Raw genomic sequence first — 21,134 nt, 5'->3', positions numbered from 1 at the left:
TCTTCTCCCATGTTAGGGGCTTTTCTATTCTCAGAAAGTTTTATTTATTCATTTTTGATGCCAGGGGACTCTTGTCACATTTGAATTTTCTTTCTTTTTCCTTCTTCCCAAACCAGATTCAAGCATTTAGACTCGAGCTAATAAAACTTTGGATTGTCTCTATCTGACTTATTGAAGCAGTTCAGGTGTTTGGTGGTGGGAGCAGGTAGATTCTAATGGGGGAAGGAAGAGAAAGAAAAAAAAAACTAAGGGTGAAAGAGACTTGGGTAAGGTATTGGGCTGGGAAGAAAGAGGGACCCACAAGATGCAGAAGCTGAGGGTGGGAGATGACTGATGTGCACGGTCCAGGAGGAGTGGAAAGGAGCCCAACGCTGATCATAGTGGGTGCTTCAAGTGAAGACTCAGAAACAGGACCTGGAGAAAGGTGATCAAAAGATGCAAACTTCCAGTGTTAAGAGAAGTGAGGACTAAGGTGAAATTTACAGAATAGTGACTATACTTAACACTCCTGCATGATATACAGGAAAGATGCTCAGAGAGTAGATCCTAAGAGTTCTCATCACAAGAAGAAAACTTTTCTTTTTATCATATCTACATGAGACAATGTTAACTAAACCTATTGTAATCACTTCAAAAGATATATAAATCAAAGCATCACGTGGAACTCCTTAAACTTATACAGTGATGAATGTCAATTATCCTATCTAATAAAGAGGGAATAGGCTAATTGACCCTCACACTGTTGCAAAGACGGTGGTGCCCACAGCCAATAAGGAGGGAATATGCTAATTGACTGCGACCCCCTCAAAGATGGCGGTGCCCACAGCCACAAGATGGCGGTGCCCAGTCCCCTCAGCCCCCCAGCTGCCCAGGGCCAGCCCAAGGCATAGGCAAGCCTCGGATGGCAGCTGCCCAGCCACCCAGGGCTGCCTGAGGCTCAGGTAACCAGGGTCAGCTGAGGCTTGAGCTGCCGGCAGTGGCATCAGCAGAGCTGTGATGGGGGCATCGCCTTCCCCTGATCGCCGGGTCACCTCCTACCCCTGAGGGCTCCTGGACTGTGAGAGGGGGCAGGCCGGGCTGAGGGACCCCCCTCCAGTGCATGAATTTTCATGCATCGGGCCTCTAGTTTCTTAATAAAACTGGAATGTGGCAATGGATTCAGGCAGTATAATAAATAGAAAAACATGTGACTTTGAAGAAGGCCCATTTGGGTTATAATCCCAGTCCTACAATTTATTGATTATGAGATACTAAGAAAGTCATTAAACCTCTTTGGGCCACATTTTCCTTTTCTAAAAAAGGGTGATGGTGGCAGCCCATTTCCCTTTTCTCCATAGAGTACAACTAGATGTCATTTCTTTTTTTTTTTTTTTTTTAAATATATTTTATTGATTTTTTACAGAGAGGAAAGGAGAGAGATAGAGAGTTAGAAACATCGATGAGAGAGAAACATCGATCAGCTGCCTCCTGCACATCTCCTACTAGGGATGTGCCCGCAACCCAGGTACATGCCCTTGACCGGAATCGAACCTGGGACCTTTCAGTCCGCAGGCCGACGCTCTATCCACTGAGCCAAACCGGTTTCGGCTAGATGTCATTTCTTGAAACCACACAATGATACCCGAAATATATAATAACCCAAATGACACCAGCGCTGACCAACAGAGCAGGTACAACAGCCAGTCAGAATGGTCACCAGGTGTAAACAATCAGGGAGTCTCCAGCCAAATGTTTGCTCTGCAGAATCACGTTCCTCCAGAGGCGTGAACACAGGGTTGGCTGCTTAGATAGAGAGTAAAGAAAGGTGAAATCTAAGAAGACCAAAAAAAAAAAAAATGCATAGCTCAATAACTCACAGAAGCATTTCACTAGTGTTATTTTTTAAATTTATAAAGTACTTTCACAAATATTGCTTGAGTTATTGAAAATAGTACCTGTAAAAAAATAGGATGTTCTTAATTCATGTCCATTAAATGCATTTATAATATGCAAACACAGTTGCTGCAGCTGAATAATGGGGTAAGAAACAATCCCTACTCTAGGGAGCTTACATTGTACTAGAGATTTAGACAAGATATCCTTGATTGCTCCTTTTCTAGATTTGTTTTATTACACAATAGCTAAAAAGTGTTTGTTATAGTCAGTAAATTGGGCCTGGGATTAGAACCCAAATCAGCCTCCTCCAAAGTCACATGCTTTCCTCTTTATTATGCCACCTGTATACACTGGCAAGTCCTGTTTCTGAATCTTCACTTGAAACACCCAACCTGATCAGCCCTGTGCTCCTTTCCAACTCTCCTGGATCTTGCACATCAGTCATCTCCTCCCTCTCCCACCCTCAGCTTCTCCATCTTTGTGGGTCCCTCTTTCTTCCAAGTCTAAGAACTTACCCAAATTTTTTTCATCCTTAGTTTCATTTCCTACATCTCCCACCACCCCCTGACTCTGCCACTATACACACACACTAGAACCTATCTTCTGCAATCATCACACATCTGAAACTGCTTCAGTAAGTCAGGGATTCTTAACCAAACAGCCTTAATATTAGATATAATTTATATGAACTAATTACTAGGCTCTGCACATATATTATCTAATTACTCCTAAGAAAAGCTCATAAGATATTATGATATCTCACTTTTCCAGATGAGAAATAGAGATTCAGAAAGGCTATATGACCCTGATTTGCTCAGGATCACATAACAATTAAGTAGCAGAGCTGGATTGGAATCAAGGTTGGGCTTACTGCCAAGCTCATGTTCCTGCCAGTCTGCTACAAGGCCATCATTCAGCTTCCATTGATCCCTCTTTTCCAGGGGCTCTCAGGGAGATTGGCTTGCCAAGCTAGATACCTGATCACCAACAACAAAGAAGTCAAACATCTTCTTGGGGGGAAGAGGGTAAGACTTGAGGCAAACATCTACTACCCCATATCTTCAACCTACCGCTAGACTTCCTCTCCCTGAATAGTCTTACTTTATCTGAAAGGTCACTTAGGCTTGGTGAATAAAAGACCCCTATAAAGTCCACCAAACCAGAAACAAGAAGGAAGGACAGAGTAAACAGGCTTCAATCAAACCATTCTCTTTAAGTTTCTCCCCTGTCTCCTCCACCCTAGGGACCATTTTCCTTTCTACAGCAGATCCAGTAGAGTGGAGGGAGGCTGGCTTGGCCAGAGACCAGATAGGATGCCCATTTTTTATTTTCAGTCATGCCAATGTCCTGTGTGAGACTCCCTGCACTCACTATGTCCCTGTGCATGTGCTCTGCAGGAGTGCAAAGAAATTTTATTGAAAGGTGTCTGCTCATGGTTGCATTGTTGTCACATGCAGTGACCTTCATAAATAGCTTTGGGAAAGTCATTTGGGAAAGGGAATAACAGGTGGTTAATGTTTTTTTTTCTCCTCCTTTATTGAATTGTACTCTGATTTGCTACACAAACTTGTGCAATTACCTGGAAATGTGCTCACACATGCCTCCCAACTGCTAACAAACAGGTCAATGACCCAGTGTTGTAATGTTCCAGCCTGAGATCTGCTTAGATAATCCAGCGGAGCCATTTGTTCTTTTGTGATAGGGCAAATAGTGGAGGGCAGCAGGAAGCCAAGCAGAACCCTGAAGTGCTAAGGCAGAGAGAGGAGAGACAGAAGAGATAAGAGGCTGAAGAGGGTTAACATCAGCCTCCAAGTTAGCTTCCAATTCTTGGTGAAACTCCCAGAGGGAGACTGATAAATCATGAAGTTACTTGCCATCCTTTTCCTTTGTTCCAGGCTGCTAACAAGTTTCGCCCAAGAGGACCAACCACAAGAAGTTGACTGCAATGATGAGGATGTATTTAAGGCTGTGGATGCAGCTCTGAAGAAATACAATGATAGAAACAAAAGTGGCAACCAGTTTGTATTGTACCGAATAACCGAAGTCACCAAGACTGTGAGTGAGTTGTGTTTAACTTTGAGGTCATTTGGGATTTGTGCTATCACTTGAACCCAGGACACACACACACACACACACACACACACACACACACACACAAATCACTAAAAAAAACCCTGATAATTAAAGGTATAGGTATACAGCTCTTAGAAATGACCAACTCCACTCTCTGGGCTGGGACGTGGGCAGGGTATGACTAGTCCTCAAGCCTCCAAGGTGGCCTCCTGGTAATCAGAGGACAGGTATCCTAGCCTGAAATTAAAGAAAGGTAGATGGAGTTATTTGAAAGGGACTATGTAGAGTGGGACAATCCAGAAACTCAGTGAGGCCACAGCAAGAGGATTTACTGGGTGGCGGTTCTTAAACTAAAATATAAAGACCTCCAGACCTCAAAGGAGAGGAGGTGTTTAAGGGGTTATGTCTAGCACATACTGTATAATCTCACATATAAATAGTATCTAAAAAAGTCAAACTTAACAGAAGCAGAAGTAGAATGGTGGTTGCCAGGGACTTTGGGATGGGAGAAATGGGGAGGTGTTTGTCAAGGGTACAAATTTTCAGTTATAAGATGAGCCTGGTCGCTTTGCTCAATGGTTGAGCATCAACCTATGAACCAGGAGGTGGGTTCAATTCCTGGCCAGGGCACATGCCTGGGGTTGCAGGCTTGATCCCCAGTAGGGGTGTGCAGGGGGCAGCCAATCAGTGATTCTCTCTTATCATTGATGTTTCTATCTCTATCTCCTTTTCCCTTCCTCTTTGAAATCAATAAAAACATATTTTAAGAAAATAAGATGAGTAGGTCCTGGGGGTCTAATGTTCAGAATGGTGAATAAAATTAATACTACTGTATTGTATACTTGAAATCTGCTAAAGGCCTAGATTTTAAGGGTTCTCACCACACACACAAAAGAGGTAATTATGTGAGGTGACAATGTGCTAATTAGCTTATTTGTGGTAATCATTTCACAGTGTATACATATAGCAAATCATCTTTTTGTTTATCTTAAATATATATGATTTATTTATATCTCAATAAATATACCTCAATAAATTATACTTCAATAAAACTAAGGTAAGTGAGGGACAGTGGGGTATGTTAAGAGGAGTCAGAAAAGAAGTTAATATAGTTCTACTATATTAGATAAAATATCTACCATGAAGTTCCAATAGCTGAATGCATCAAGGGTAACAGCAATGTTCTAGTTGGTTTAGAATATTCTTTATCACTGATGGATACACTCAGGTTGAAGATAAATCCTGGCAGGATGTGTGATTCCAAGAAATACAATTGGATGCATCAAAACTATTAGGTTGGGGGGCAGGAGGGAGGGTTTAGTTGTGATTTTGTTGTTGTTGTTTATATGAAAACATTCAGAATGATGCAACTGAAAAGGAAAAAAAATCAAAATCATACAACCTTTAGCTTTATTTCTCTTTAAAGTCAATTATCATCTCTTGATAAAGGAAATATTAAGTAAACCAGGCTCAGTGGACCACTCTTCTCTCCAAGGACATCCCTGGGAGGAGTTTGCCTGGGTGGCTTTGAAAAACAAGCTAATCAGACACAACACAAGAGCACTTAAAGAATGTGTGTGGTATCAAGTATCTCTGTGGTGTTTCATTCCACAGGACGAATGCATATTTGACACTCTGCCTTGTTGCATAACTGATCTATTTATTATTGCATATAGTTATCATAATGTCATTGAGGGAGTGACACCACAGGACATTATAAATACCTGGTCCCATGGATGCTCTTTTTTGCACTGTGCTTGACATCCCAAATCCAATGACCTTACTCATATACCATAATTCTCTCCACCAACTTTTTCCAACTCCTTTAATTCATTACATTCTGTGTTTTCCACCTTTTGTTGTTCCAGTTCAAAAAATTAACTAGGGGGACTAAAACGCTACCCTGATTTTCTTCTTTGTGGTCATTTTCATGAAAGTTGGGCCCAGTCTTTGGCTGTATCCATATAATGATCTTGGACACTGTAGAAAAAGTATCAAATAGGATCATATGACTTGCTGTCCAGCCTTAGTCAATAAACCTGTGGGACTTTTAAACAAAAGTGCACATGTAAATGTCCTGCATCCAGCATTGTTGAGCTGTCATCAACATTCTTGTGTCTGTTTTACTGTTACAATATTAGGTAAATATGGAAGCAAAGGCATTCCACAGGGCCATTTTTAAAAAAGGAATTCTGGTTCTGTTTTCTAAAGAAATGTAGAAATTCTTAATTTGGATCTATGTATAGTTTCAGCTTTCTTCAGCTGCTAGTGTGTTATCCATCTTTAGCCTAAAAAACCTGGCATAAGAGATTTTTGTTTGTTCTCATATGATCATCTTAGACCCTTTTATATTTTGAAAATTAACATCTTTCTTTGGGTAAATTCTTGGTTATTCTGTCATTACAAAATATGTATTAACTTGTAGATTCAGTGGCTCAATACCTATTTAATAGCGTACTGATATTCCAGAAGGATTTCTTGCATTGGTGAAAATAAAGATGGGACACAGGGGGGATATTTTTGTTTTTGATGTACCCTGTTTTGAAACTAGAAGTCTTATGTCATGCAAGAGAAAACAAATTATTTTTAAAGAAAAAAAAGCAAAGATAAAAAAATACAAACTTTCAATAATTTGTTCAAATGAATTTCACTATGTCTCTGTGAAGAAAAAAATCCATCCATTTGATATGATGAGATGAAAGAAAACAGCCCATTGGGCTAGCTATTTATTTATTTATTTATTTATTTATTTATTTATTTCTGAAAGTAACATTGAGCCATTCTGTTTTACAAGCTAGTGTAGTCATGCGAGTCCTGGTGCCTTCGGCAATGTTTTATTGGTGTTGTGGTCATTGGCGGACATCTGTGGCAAAAGTGTTGTTGTTGGGTATTTTTTTTTCTAAAATGTCCACAGAATCACTATCACCTACTGCTTTATCTAAATCTGAGACCTGAAACGAACCTCGGAACAATCGTGTTTGACTCCATCATCTCTCAGATGCAAATACTCTGACGAGTGCAGGCCCTGAGAGAGCACTGCCCCTGGACTCAGGAGACCCTGGGTCTGGGTTGGCTTTGCCTTTCCAAGGTGGGAGGCTGCCTAAGATCTGCCCTCTCTACTTGGGCCTCCTTTCTCTCACCTGCAAAGTGAGGGGCTGGGAAACAACACCTCTCAGGTCTCTTGCTGCTCCAACATGCCAGGATTTTGCATCTAAAAGCTCATCTAACTCGGAATCTTAAGCTTTAAAATTTTTATTTATTATTTTATGACATGTTAGAAAAAAATAGAAAACAAACAAAACCAAATAAAAATACTAAAATTACCCATAACTAACCCCATCATCCAGAGATACCTGTTAACATTTTTTTTTTCAAAAAAATGAAAGAAGAAAATACTCTTGTTTGTTGGTTTATTTTCTAATTGTAAAAGTACCATATATTTGTTTTCAAGGAAATACTCAGACAATTTAGGAATGTTTGGTTAAAGAAGAGAGTAAAAGATAACCATACACCCACCACTGAGATGCAATATGTTAACAGCTTTGCTGCATAAATTTCAGGTTTTTAAAATCATATATGTACATGTAAATTGCTTTCTACAAAAATAGGCTAATACTATGTATACTACTTTGTTACTTGAAAATACATGTTTATAAATATATTATGAACATTCTTCCAAGTATTTGTAACTTTCATTATTTTTAGTAAATGTTTTGCTCTTGTTGAATTAAATCAATATCAAACATTCATAACTGCACCAGATCCCTCTCCAATGGTCTGCTGTTGTCAGATGAATGAGCCCTATGTATGTTTGATTGTTTTTTTCCAGGAAGATGAGAATATATTTTATTCTGTCAAGTATGAAATCAAGGAGGGCGACTGTCCTGTCCAAAGTGGCAAAACCTGGCAAGACTGTGACTACAAAGAAGCTGAGCAAGCTGTAAGTGTGATGGTCCGGAGCCTCCAGTTTTCTCAATCGAGACCAAATTATTCTATTAGTGCTGGGGGTGATGAGTACTGTGGAGCCTGTTTGTGAGGGGTGCACATAAACGCTCATATGTGTACAAAAGGCAAATGGTTGATGTCTATGTTCTTGCACAGACAGAAAGGGCATGAGAGGCCAGTCATAAGATTGGAGAAAGCCCTCCCATGAAGAGGGGACTCCTATGACCAATTGGGTGCTTTATTTGTGCCGGCCTGAGTTGGAATTCTACTCTGCCTCTAATTAGCTGACCACTTTTAACCCATGGGCTCCCTTATAAAAGGGAGGTAAAATTGACTTAAATTGGAATGTATCTTAACCAAATGCCCACCATCTGTATGCCACACCACAGCTGTTGTTTGGCCTTACCTGAGGGAGCTAACAACCAGTATCTGCCAGGAAGGAAGCCACTCCACAGACCGTGCACTCACTTATTTAACATGTCAAAATGTTATTGGTGGAAATGGGGTGTCCACTGGTGGGAAGTGGGGGATCCCTTTCCCCACTGGATGTTGGGGGTCAGGACCTCATGATATCTTGAGAAAAAGAACTTTCTAAGACTCACACAGGAAGATGAGAGATCTTTATTTGTGTGGAATTCCATATCTGCATTTCTAAAGTCCCATTTCCCTTAAACCAGTCCTAAAAGAGGTGCAGCTGGGGAATCAGCAGAGCCAAAATCCAAACCAATGTCCCAAGTTTCTATTCCATGGTGGAGCTGGGTCCCGCACAGCATCAGGCTAGTTCCCATCCATTAGTCCATTGTTTGTGTGGGTGTGGGGGGGACATATGGCTGTGGGCCATGTGGGTGCATGCAGGGAAGTGTGTCGCCTGCAACAAGAGAGCCAGAGCCCCAGTGTGCAAGAGAGGCAAGAGAGAGAGAGAACTCCTTTGTTTAGAAGTTTAATATCTGAAATCTTCCTGTGCTTGCAGTGGCCACACCGACTATGTTCCCAGGGGTGATTGACAGATAAATACCTTCCCTAGGTCACCCAGACGTTACTGGGCATGTGTCTATTTGGCCTTCCCTTTGCTCCTTTTCAGTTAATACCTGGTTATTACAATGGTATCAAAAACACCGCATCCACTGTGCAGTTGAACCCTGAAGTTGAACTGTAAGAGGAGAGTTCGGCAGGCTAGTTTTAGGGCACTGTGTTCACCTTGGTGAAAAAGAAATATCTCCAGTGCTCCAAACATGACATTATTTAACACCTCATTATCTATATTGCCTCTCCTCCCAACATTTCATGAACTGTAATATCAATGACTTGTAAATAATAATGATTAGGCTACAAAAACACTCATTCTTGTGTCTCAAACCTGTTAGAAAAAAATCCTAAGTTTTAAAGAAGAGAAAAGCCATACTTAGCAACAGCACTAGGTGCACTTCTCCATCTGAAAGATTAAGATAAATGGTTTCTTTCTTTCTTTCTTTCTTTCTTTCTTTCTTTCTTTCTTTCTTTCTTTCTTTCTTTCTTTCTTTCTTTCTTTCTTTCTTTCTTTCTTTCTAGGCCACAGGAGAATGCACAGCAACCATAGGGAAGAGACCGAATATGAAATTCTCTGTGGCTACCCAGACCTGCAACATTATTCCAGGTAGCTGATATATAGGGTGGCACTGCCCTGGGGGGAATTGAACCATTTCCATGTGGGGCCAGGAGCATAAACTGGACAAAGCCCTTTCCCAGAGGGCAGTGGGTGGTGTGCAATGCCATTAGCAGCCTTGTTGGGGGTGGGAGGGTGGGGGGTGTCTATGGTGGCAGAGTCCTGAGGTGGGGCCAGGCTCCTGCCAATCATCCCCTGGCCTCTCCCTGGACAGTAGGGCTGAATTAGGTGTGTGCAAAGGCCCTGGGAAAGGACTAGAAAACATGCCAAATGCTTCAACTGTGGGGGTGTCCTAGAGCCAGAAAAGCACAGGCTTTGAGGTCAGATCTGGCCTGCAATCTTTCAAAAGATCTTCACCTTTTTGGTTTCCCTTTTCCTTAAAAGGGGATCAGAGGAATTCTCACTTCAGAGGGTTGTTGTAGACTGAAACTCGATGGTAGGCTTGAAGTTAAAGCATAAAACTGTATTGAAGATCATCAGAATAAAAGTAATCAAAGCTGACATTTATTGAGCACATAAGTAGCCACAGTGCTAATTGTTTTACACATGTTGATTTATTTAATCCTCACAACAATTCTATGAGGCAAGTGTTAATATTCTCATTTTACAAATGAGGAAACCCAGGCCCACCACAGTTAAGTATCTTGCCCAGTATCCCATAGCTAGCAATTAGCAGAGTTGGTATAGTAGACCTTATAAGAATGGAGCAACTTATGCAGAGATATAACCACTGTTAACTCCTTCCCTTTGGTGGCAGAGTGGCTGGGTGCAGAAGAATGGGCACATCTAGGGAATGTCAGTCACAAAAGCCAACCCAGAACTGGCCTTTTGCAAGATAGGGTTTTAGTATATGAGGCTCCAGAACAGCATCTTCAGCCACACTCGTGAACATCAGTTTAGGAGCAATTGTTCTATCTTGGACTTAGTCATCCATAAGGAACCCTAAAAAACTATATTTCTTGAGTTTCAGCTCTTTTAACAAGTGGCATTGAAAGAAAAACAGTCCAAAACAGAAAAGAAATCACAATTTTTAAAAAATGGAGTAGCTTTTTATTATTTAGTTTAAGAACTGTTGTCTCTAAGCAAATTTTCACATGATCCAGAACCCAGCACTTATATACTATGAGCGAAAAAGCTCTTTGCCACACCTTGTAGATCCACAATTACTACTAGGTCTACAATCCCTTATCTGAAACATTTTTGGCCAAATATGTTTCAGAATTCAAAATTTAAAATCTTTTTAAAATTTTTTAAAAATCTCCCTAGAAATGTTGGAGCAGGATGAAAAATCATTCCATTGCCTGGAAAAACTGAATTTGCATCTTTCCCTACTCCTCTCACCCTCAAAAGTCTGTGCCATCTTCCTCTTACCCGAGTCAGAGCTGCCCTTGAGGTCAGCCTACCAGCCTCTGGTCTCTACTCCCTTCCCCCACCCCCTTCTGTGTTCATCAATCTTTTGTCCTGCCGCCAGTAATTCTCTCTCCTTTCCCATGTAAGTCCCCTCCAGTTTCTTAACTTTGTCCACTGCCCTGATGCAACATACCTTCTGCAAGGGTCGAGCACTGAGGAAAGCTATGAATATTCACCCAGTAAGTCTTTTTTCTGACACACATGCTTATGGAGTGAGGGCCAAGAAACAGCTGCAAGGGGAGTTGTGTTGACCTACTCGCAACTGAGGGACACTGTTGTAGAACACTGTTGCTCCTGATTCTCTTTGGGTCCTGCACACTCAGACAGTGAGAGCCCAGGGCAAAGGGGCCCAGGATGCCTTCATGGTTTCCCCTCTATAGCGTGTGTCTCTACTGAGCAGTGGGTTAAGGCTATCTGTTATAAACATTACTTGGTAACTTAATACAAGCTCGCTCCTGTTTTAATATTTTACATTATTTTATTTAAAACCCCGTCGGTGCACCCCATCGTTACAGCCCACCACTCTTAATTCACTTCAGTGGGTCTATGCGCACTCTGAAATTACATGGAGAACGTTGTGAGTACCGGCATTTTCCTGGAGAGGGCGCCCTAGTTCTCAGCATGTTCACCAAGAAGCCCATGACCCTTGGAATACAGTTCATAACCCCTGGCCTCCACAGAGTGGCCCAGGCTCCACAGCAGAGGACTCTCTATTAATTGTCCAGACCTCAATCGCCAGTCCCTGCCTCCTGCTTTAAGCCCCAGTAAAAAGTATACACCGCATCCCACACGCTGCCCCTGACTCATCCTGCTTTCTTGGAGCCATTCCTCCCTTTGTTCCTCCTTCTCAGGCTCACACTTTATGTTGCCCAGTTGACCTTGACCACTTTACACCCTTCTTAGCTCAGGCCTCTTCTCCTCATGAAAGTCTTTCTTGAGCTCACTCTGGACTCCTGCCTTTCCAAGCTCTTGCTAAATTATTTTGAAATATCTATCTGCAGTTCTGTCTCTCCCACTCCACTTTGCTCAACACCTTCACTACTGCGGGGGCTGACCAGCAGCCCCTGAATGATGTATGAACAGATTACTCAGACTCAGTTTGACTGTGAGAGAGAGGGCTAAGGGGCTCCTGGCTCTAGCGGCCAGAGCAGCCTCCATTGCCTGCTTTGTTAGCCTTTTATTGCAGTTTTTATCTTTAGATACGATCAGTAGGGTGAGTAATCTTGGGATGACACCTGTGTTTATATTGTCCTCTAGGCAAGGGCATCCAGGGATTAAGCATACGGATTCCAGTAAACACCTGGGGTCTGTATGTAATCAGACTTGTTTGGAAAGTTCAAGGAATAATTAGGGACACCACCTTCGACACTCCCCTATGTCTCCCCTAAGTTGGAATTCTGATTAACAGGGAAGGTGGCCTTCCACACACTTCCCTTTTATCAGAATGTCCTCTTTACAACTTTCCAACCAAGTCTCTTATGCTCTCCAACACCACAGTGACCATTACTAACAAGTTAACATAACCACACATTCTAGCTCAGCACCTGACATATTACAGAAGGAGCAAAATATGTATATATTTGCCCTAGCTGGTTTGGCTCAGTGGATAAAGCGTTGGCCTGCAGGACTGAAGGGTCCCAGGTTTGATTCCAGTCAAGGGCATATGCCTGGTTTCGGGCTTGATCCCCAGTAGGGGGCATGCAGGAGGGAGCAATCAATGATTCTCTCTCATAATTGATGTTTCAATCTTTCTCTCCCTCTCCCTTCCTCTCTGAATTAATAAAAATATATTTTAAAAAATGTACATGTTTGTTGAAATGAATTGATATAAAACATATTATATGCTGAAAGAGGCTTCAATGAGCTTTAATTAACACTGAAAAATAAATAATACTATATCTGTACTGTTTTAATTTTTCATAAGAGGAAAAATTAATGTATTATTTCTATAATTTACAATGATTTTTAGATAAATTTAAAATAATTATGCACAATAGTATGCACATAAGATGTTCCTAAGTCAATGGTAGGTTTTTTTTTTCTCTCTGACAAAAAAGCAGTCCTATGTTCTCTTTTTCTAATACATACTAGAATGTACTAGAAAGTTTGTTTACCAGGGTCTTTGAAATTATCTTATTTATATAGGACAATGTATGTTAATGCAGGTTTTGCTCATTAACGCTGCCCTTTTGCCTACTCTTTGTCAAGCCGAGGGCCCTGTGGTGACCTCCAAGTATGAATGTTTTGGCTGCGTGCACCCCATATCGACTGCCAGCCCTGACTTGGACCCTGTTCTGAGACATGCCATTCAGCATTTCAACAACCACACTAATCATTCCCACCTCTTTGCTCTTAAGGAAGTAAAAAGGGCACAGAGACAGGTTTGTGCTTTAGTTTTCATTTCTCACAGTATTGTTAAAATTTGTTGGATCTTTGTGTTTAGGGTTTCATAACCTAAAGTAAACCACTGGTCAATAGGAAACCTATGATTCCACGAGTGGTGGTGGGGGAGCTCTTTTATGTCCTCATGTGACTGGCATAGGAGGTAAAGAGCTTTCTCTTGAGGCAAAGTGATTGGGATAATGCAATATATAAATGGCAAAAGTGTGGCTAAGCAGACCCCTGGCTCTGAGGCTGGTTTTAATGAATGGGTAGTCAGAAATACATGTTTTTCTTAGAGATGGTGAGATGAAAAGATCATTCTAGCCTTAAGGTTTTAAGAAAATTACATTATCACTTAGGCAGCATGAGTCAAACATGGCTCCAAAATATGAAATGGAACCCAAACAGTTGGCACGGCTTTCTGAGCACTCTCTAAATTATAGTTTTCATATCATTAAAAGAAAGTAAATACTTGGAAATCTGGCCTTTTCATTGACCCAGTTCACTAAGTCTTTACTGACAGCTGACTGGGTTCCTTGTATTTCATTGTCTAATTATGAGGGACTTACTTTAGTCAGTAACATTCCCTGCTTTTAATAGACCATCCAACTTCCCTTCATGCAAGATCATGTTCTCTTCAATTATGTTCATAGCCAGCTATCGGAGTGGGACTAGCCCAAGATAGAGCAGCACAAAGCTTACTGCCTGTCTGTCTGGGAACCTGAGAACTTATCAGTAAAGGCCATTCTAGCTCCAAAGTGTTTTTAACCATCTAGAAGAGTATTATTTATATTTCACTAAATTCAAAGGGACATTATTTTTCTGTTGCCTGGCAGAGGAAATGTTGCTAGGTTTTTCTTAAGAAAATACAGTAACTCCACCTATATATTGCTTTTTATTTTCAGATGTGTAAGAGTGTGTGTGTGTGTGTGTGTTGAGGAGTGTGAGAGTCATAAAGTGCTCAATATTTATTCAGTCATGACTTTTGCTTAGTACTAAGAGTTTATATTTTTGAGTACTTGCAATATGCCAGGCAGTATTCTAAGTTCCTCATAACATAGTGAATAATGTTTAAACTGCCCTTTACCTATTCAATTCAACATTGTTTCAGGTGGTGTCTGGATGGAACTATGAAGTTACTTACTTAATTCAGCAAACTAATTGTTCCAAGGAGAATTTTAAATTCTTAAACCAAGACTGCAAGGCCCTTTCCAATGGTGTAAGTACGCAAAAAAATGATTATAAAGTTATTAGCATTTGGTGTCCAGTATTTACAGGTGTGGGAATACTCAGCCACATAGGAAGACTTGGCACTAAGATTTTAGATGAAATGCATGAACTCACAGCCACATTCTCCATGTCACTAGTCAAGCTGCCTTACCTACCTGGTCAAAAGATCTGTACATCTGGCAATAAGCATTTACAGACATAACCGGGGCTTGAGATAAAATGATGCCATGTCAAGTTTGTCTGTTCATGTCTTCACACTTTCCTGTCTCCCTTTCTTCCCACCTGCTTAAGGTCCTTCCCAGTGCTCCTGAGCTCTGCGCAGGACACTCCTTAACTTCAAACTTGCCTTTGCTTATTTTCTCCCATCCCCTCCCCTTTCTTTATTTTTAATAACATATCCTGAGCCTCCATCACTTTATCAGAACCAAAATTATGTTACAAGAGAGGATCACAAGGTGGCAGTAGTTAATGCAGGTGCAGATCCCTAAGGCACAATGACCATCCCTGGGATATTTGCATTTTAGCAGAAAACTACTTTAAGCAAGGGACTGCTTGAAGCCCTTTAGTCTGTTGTTCTACTTCTACAATTCTATTCTGTGGGAAGAATATGAGAAACCCAGACATTAAGATATTAATTTCAGCATTATTATTAATAGAAAAACATTGGAAATGTTTTCAACATTAGGGAATGTTTAAATAACTTACAGTATATCCACACAGTAAAATATGTGCAGCCATTAAAGGTATGTTTACAGATTTTTTAGTGACAGTAAAATGGTTATAATATGGTAAGTTAAAAATATATATAAAATTATAGATACACATTCACTTAAATATATAAAGTAAATGTAAATATCAAAAGTGATGGAGGGTCCCTGGGTGGTTTGGTTCAGTGGTAGAGCATCGGACTGCGGACCAAAGGGACCCTGGTTCAATTCTGGTCAAGGGCACATTACTCAGTTGCAAGCTCCTTCCAGCCCAGACCAGGCCCTGGTTCAGGGCACATGCAGGAGGCAACCTATTGATGTGTTTCTCTCACATCGATGTTTCTCTCTGTCTTTCCCTTTCTCTTCCACTCTCTCTAAAGTCAACGGAAAAATATCTTCAGGTGAGGATTAACAACAACAAAAAAAGTGATGGAGGGGAGCATTTGAGATCTTGCTCCCTGTCATATGTTGTTAGTTTTCCTAACAACATACCACAAAATCCCACGTGCGGGCACGCACGTGCTGTGCGATTGACTCTTCTTGGCCCATGCGCAGAAGTCGATATTTTGTGGAAGAGCCACACTCAAGGGGCCAAAGAGCCTCATGTGGCTCGCGAGCCGCAGTTTGCCGACCACTGGAACTCATAAAAAAATTTTAAGTGATGAAAATAATATGCAAAAATATAAAACAGAGTAAACTTTCAGTTGGAACTATGGGTGCCTTTTTTGATTTTATACTTTTTGGAACTCTTTAGTACTTGCCAATGTTTCTAACCATGCATGCATTTATTTAATTGGGAGAAAAGTTAAAAGGATACTATTAAGAGAGTGAAAAGACAACCCAGAAAATGGGAGAAATTATTTACATCATATATCTAATAACAATTAAGTATGCAATATATAAATAACTCCTATAAAACAACAACAAAAAGACAGTCAACCTAATTTTCAAATGGGCAGAGGACTTTAAAATAAACATTTCTCTAAAGAAGATATGCAGTCATTAAACACATGAAAAGATGCTCAACATAATTAGCTAGGACGGTGTGTGTGTGTGTGTGTGTGTGTGTGTGTGTGTGTGTAAAACATGTTACAAGAGAGTATCACAATGAGATGTCATTTCACACCTAAAAGATGGCTATAATTTTTTAAAAATTGGAAAATAACTAGTATTGGGGAGGACGTGGAAAAATTGAAACCTTTGTCCATTGCTGATGAGAATGTAAAATGGTGCAGCCACTGTGGAAAACACTTTGGTAGTTCCTCAAGAAGTTACACATAGACTTACCATATGACACAGCAATTGCACTCCTAGGTATGTACCCAAAAGAATTAAAAAACAGGGAGTCAAACAGATACTTACATGCCAGGATTCGGTGCAACATTATTCACAATAGCCAAAAAGTGGGAACAACCCAAGTGTCCATCAACAGATGTGTGGAAAAACAAAATGTGATGTATATATAAAACAATGGAATGTTCTTTAGCCATAGAGAGAAATGAAATCTGCCACAATCTACAACGTAGATGAACCTTGAAAACATTATGCTAAGTGAAAGAAGAAAGACATAAAAATACAAATATTGTATGATTCCACTTATATGAAATATCTAACACATGCATAGAAACAAAAGTACATTTGAGTTTACAAAGGGTTAGGGGGAGGGAGAATAGGAATTTATTGCTAAATGGGTACAGAATTTGTGTTTAGGGTTATGAAAACTACTGGAAATAGATAGCAGTGATGGTTAAAATGTAATTAATATCACTGAGTTATATACTTAAAAATGGTTGAAATGGCAAACTTTATGTTACATATATTTTACCATATTAAAAAAAATAGTAAAAAGGAAGAGAGAGAGAGGGAGGGAGAGAGAAACCCTCTCAAAAATGTATGCTCTAGCTCCTATTTAACTTTGTTATTTTTAGTCATCTGGCCTTTAAAGCATCTATTAACACCTTTTGTTTTTTATGTTCTTTAGTTAGCCTTTTGAGATTATATAGGCTTAAATGTTATCTAGCTTTAATCTCCCTGCATCTGTTTGTAAGGCCTCAATTTAGTTCTTTCTTTGCAACACACACAGATGCAGGGCTGATTGGAGTCACAAATCCAATCAGATTTCTGGTATAACTTCCTGAGCTTCCACTTCCTCATCTGTAAAATGGTGAGGAATAACAGCACCGGTCTCACAGCGTTGTTACAATAATTAAAGGACACAAAATATACATGAACTCTCTTGCCTACAACTGGTAAGACTGAAGGCCTTGCCATTCCAAGTTGGTCCCTGAACCAGCAGCATCAGCATCACCAGGGAGCTTGTTAGAAAAGCCAAATCTTGAGTTCCCCCCACACCTACTGAATCGGCATGTTAACAAGATTCTCAGGTGAGTCATTTGCACGTTAAGGTTGGAAAAGCACTGATTAAAGAGTTTCATAAATAGTTCTTGGGCCATACTGCATATTAGAATCACATTGCCAGCTTTAAAAATAACTACTCCTACCATTCCCCCAGGCATTTTGATTAGGTCTGGGGTGGGTCTCTAGAGTCAGAATAACCTAAAAGCTTCTACGTGAATCAAATATGCTAATAGAATTGAGAAATTCAGAGCTACTGCCGGTATCCATCTCCTCATTCAAAATTAAGGTATTATAAGTGTGGTATTCCTTGTATCTTTAACAACTATGACATTATATATATCCCCTTATTGGAAATAAACATTTCCAATGCAGAAGGCAATGCAGAAACATAGAAAACAATAATAATATTAAACCACATACCCAAATACCCAAAGATATCTTAGTGTATTTCACTCTTATCTTTTTTTGGGGGGTGGAAGAGTGGAGGAGATATAGACAATTTGGTGATTTTTTTGGTTAATAATTGTCATTATTTTACATGCTGCATTTAAAAAATATTTTTATTGATTTCAGAGAGAAAGGGAGAGGGAGAGAGAGATAGAAATATTACATGCTCTACACTGGGGATTGAGCCCACAACCCAGGCATGTGCCCTGACCAGGAATCAAACAGTGACCTCCTGGTTCATAGGTCAACGCTCAACACTGAGCCATGCTGTCCAGGCTTACATGATGCATTTTTTTCACATAAGAATTTTCCTACCTCATTAAAACTCTTGATAAACTTTCTTTTAAATAAATGTATAATATCCTATTAAAGATATGATAGATTGTTTTTTTAAATGATTTTCAAATAGTTAGACATTTGAGTGTTTCCATTTTTATTATCATTAATAACTCACCAAACATTCTTGAGAATAAAGCTATTTCTGTATTTGGTATGTTCTTATTTTCATAAATAGAAATTTGTTAGAAATTTATGAATTGTTTTCCATATCCTTTGTCCATTTCTCTTTGGGATAAATCTCAATTATTTGAAAAAAAAACTATTTCTGTATTAAAGGTATCAGTATTTTGTCATATTTTCTCAGTTGTTCATTTTTTAGTTTTCATTATGGTATTCTGACTTACCAATAGATTTTGCTTATTGATGACCAAATCTAATAACATGTTTCTTTTGAGTTCTTCCACCATTTGCTCAGTATTCATCTTTTTCCCCTAGTTTGTCTAGTCAATATTTTTAAATATAGCTTTTGAACCTATCTGGAATTAATTTTAATGTATCTTTTGAGGTCTCTAAATTGAGGCTTTTTTTTCAAGAGAATAACCAGATATCTCAACATTCTTCCTTTATACATAATTTTGTGACAACCTTAATTCCATAATAGTTTCTTATGAAAAACCTGTTCTCTACTAATATACTAATATATTTGTATTGCCATGTTTTAATAGTAGGTTTAAATTTGTGATTTATTATTCTAGTGTTTATAACTTCAAAACCAACCTTAGAATAAGATTGTAAGAAAAACATATGTCATATTTGGTTTTCCTCTTTCCTACTGCCTTCTATTTTTTAGTTAGGTGGTTAGCCACTATTTTTTGACTTGGGTAGTTTGCCTGTATTTTTTATATTCAGAAACAGTTTACATAGCAAGGAACTAAATTTTCCTTTAATTTAAAAAATTATTCATCTATAAAACATCTATGTTGTTTGGAGGTGAGAAATGGAATGGAAGTTGAGAGTAATGATAGCATTCTCTGCTCTTCAGTTATTGGTTCATTCAAATATGTTCTTGTGTTTAAGTCAGCATTGGTTATTTATAGTTTTCCAGAAAAGTATCCATTTCTTTGGGATTTAAAGTAGCATACACTTGTTCATAATTATTCTCTTATATTTTTAGCTTCTTTGTTCCTTTGCTATGATGCCTTTTTTTTTTTTGCATTTGATTTTTTTCCTTATCCCAAGAAGGAGCATTTGGATTTATTTTTGGATTATTTCACTAATGCTAGTGCTTTCTGCTTTCTAGTTCATCAGTGTTGCTTTATTGTTTCCTCCTTTTTTGTTTTGCTTAAGGCTATTTATTATTTTTTTCCTTTTTCTAACTTCCTGATGTAAACAGCTCAGTTTGAGGTTGTTTCATTTGTTTCTTGCCTCTCTCTTTTTAAATTATGAAAGCATATAAAGCCATGAGTTTAATTCCAAATGCTGCTCTGTCAATTCTGTAAAATTATCAGTTTTCTTATTTTGTTTTCTATATTTTTCCTTATTCAAAGAAGACCCTGACTATTTAGGCAAATATGTTTAGATTTCCAAGTAGTTACTTTTTTGTTTGTTTAAATGTATTTTTAAAATTGTTTTCTTTTGGTGCTGAGGTCAAAGGACATGGCCTGTATTATTTTGATTTGAAAATGTATTGAGCCTTTTTGTAATCTAATATAAAAGCAATTAAAATATATGTATCATACTTAAAAAAATATTATTTAAGTCATATGGATTATATGAAAATACCATCTAAATACATTTTTATTATTTTATTCATCCATTTGGTCTATCCTTTTTTTTCCTTTTTATTTTTTTTAATTAAATCTTTATTGTTCAGATTATTACAGTTGTTCCTCTTTTCCCCCCATAGCTCCCCTCCACCTGGTTCCCACCCAACCCTCTGTCCTCCACACCCACCCCTGACTGTCCTCGTCCATAGGTGCACGATTTTTGTCCAGTCTCTTTCTGCATCCCCAAACCCCTTCCTTCCTGCAAGAATAGTCAGTCTACTCCCTTTCTATGCCCCTGATTCTATGATAATCACCAGTTTATTCTGTTCATCAGATGATTTATTCACTTGATTTTTAGACTCACTTGTTGATAGATGTGTATTTGTTGTTCATAATTTGTATCTTTACCTTTTTCTTCTTCTTCCTCTTCTTAAAGGTTACCTTTCAGCATTTCATATAATACTGGTTTGGTGGTGTTGAACTCCTTTGGTTTTTCCTTATCTGTGAAGGTCTTTATCTGACCTTCAATTCTGAATGATAGCTTTGCTGGATAAAGTAATCTTGGTTGTAGGTTCTTGGTATTCATCACTTTGAATATTTCTTGTTACTCCCTTCTGGCCTGCAAAGTTTCTGTTGAGAAATCAGCGGACAGTCGTATGGGTATTCCCTTGTAGGTAACTGAGTTTCTTTCTCTTGCTGCTTTTAAGATTCTCTCTTTGTCTTTTGCTCTTGGCATTTTAATTATGATGTGTCTTGGTGTGGTCCTCTTTGGATTCATTTTTTTGGAGTTCTCTGCACTTCCTGGACTTGTAAGTCTATTTCTTTCACCAGGTAGGGGAAGTTTTCTGTCATTATTTCTTCAAATAGGTTTTCGATATCTTGCTCTCTCTCTTCTTCTGGCACTCCTATAATTTGGATGTTAGTACACTTGAAGCTGTCCCAGAGGCTCCTTACATTATCTTTGTATTTTTGGATTCTTTTTTCATTTTGCTTTTCTGGTTGGGTGTTTTTTGCTTCTTC

The 21,134-nt window shown here is 39.0% G+C and overlaps 1 protein-coding gene across 1 annotated transcript in view; it reads left to right on the top strand.

Annotated features, from left to right (window-relative positions):
* The first annotated feature begins 3,599 nt into the window (after positions 1-3,599).
* KNG1 (kininogen 1) overlaps positions 3,600-21,134 on the top strand; it is a 30,829-nt gene continuing 13,294 nt past the window's right edge. Inside the window, exons 1-5 of the mRNA XM_023750480.1 lie at positions 3,600-3,934; positions 7,782-7,888; positions 9,442-9,526; positions 13,154-13,326; positions 14,439-14,546. Of these exons, the coding sequence (XP_023606248.1) occupies positions 3,736-3,934; positions 7,782-7,888; positions 9,442-9,526; positions 13,154-13,326; positions 14,439-14,546 (672 nt within the window). The 5' untranslated portion in view covers positions 3,600-3,735. The remainder of the gene's footprint in view (positions 3,935-7,781; positions 7,889-9,441; positions 9,527-13,153; positions 13,327-14,438; positions 14,547-21,134) is intronic.

Source organism: Myotis lucifugus, unplaced genomic scaffold (genome assembly GCF_000147115.1).
Source record: "Myotis lucifugus unplaced genomic scaffold, Myoluc2.0 scaffold_14, whole genome shotgun sequence".
Taxonomy (NCBI): Eukaryota; Metazoa; Chordata; class Mammalia; order Chiroptera; family Vespertilionidae; genus Myotis; species Myotis lucifugus.
Note: the sequence above shows the minus strand (reverse complement) of the source record. Positions and strands in the feature narration are given on the sequence as shown.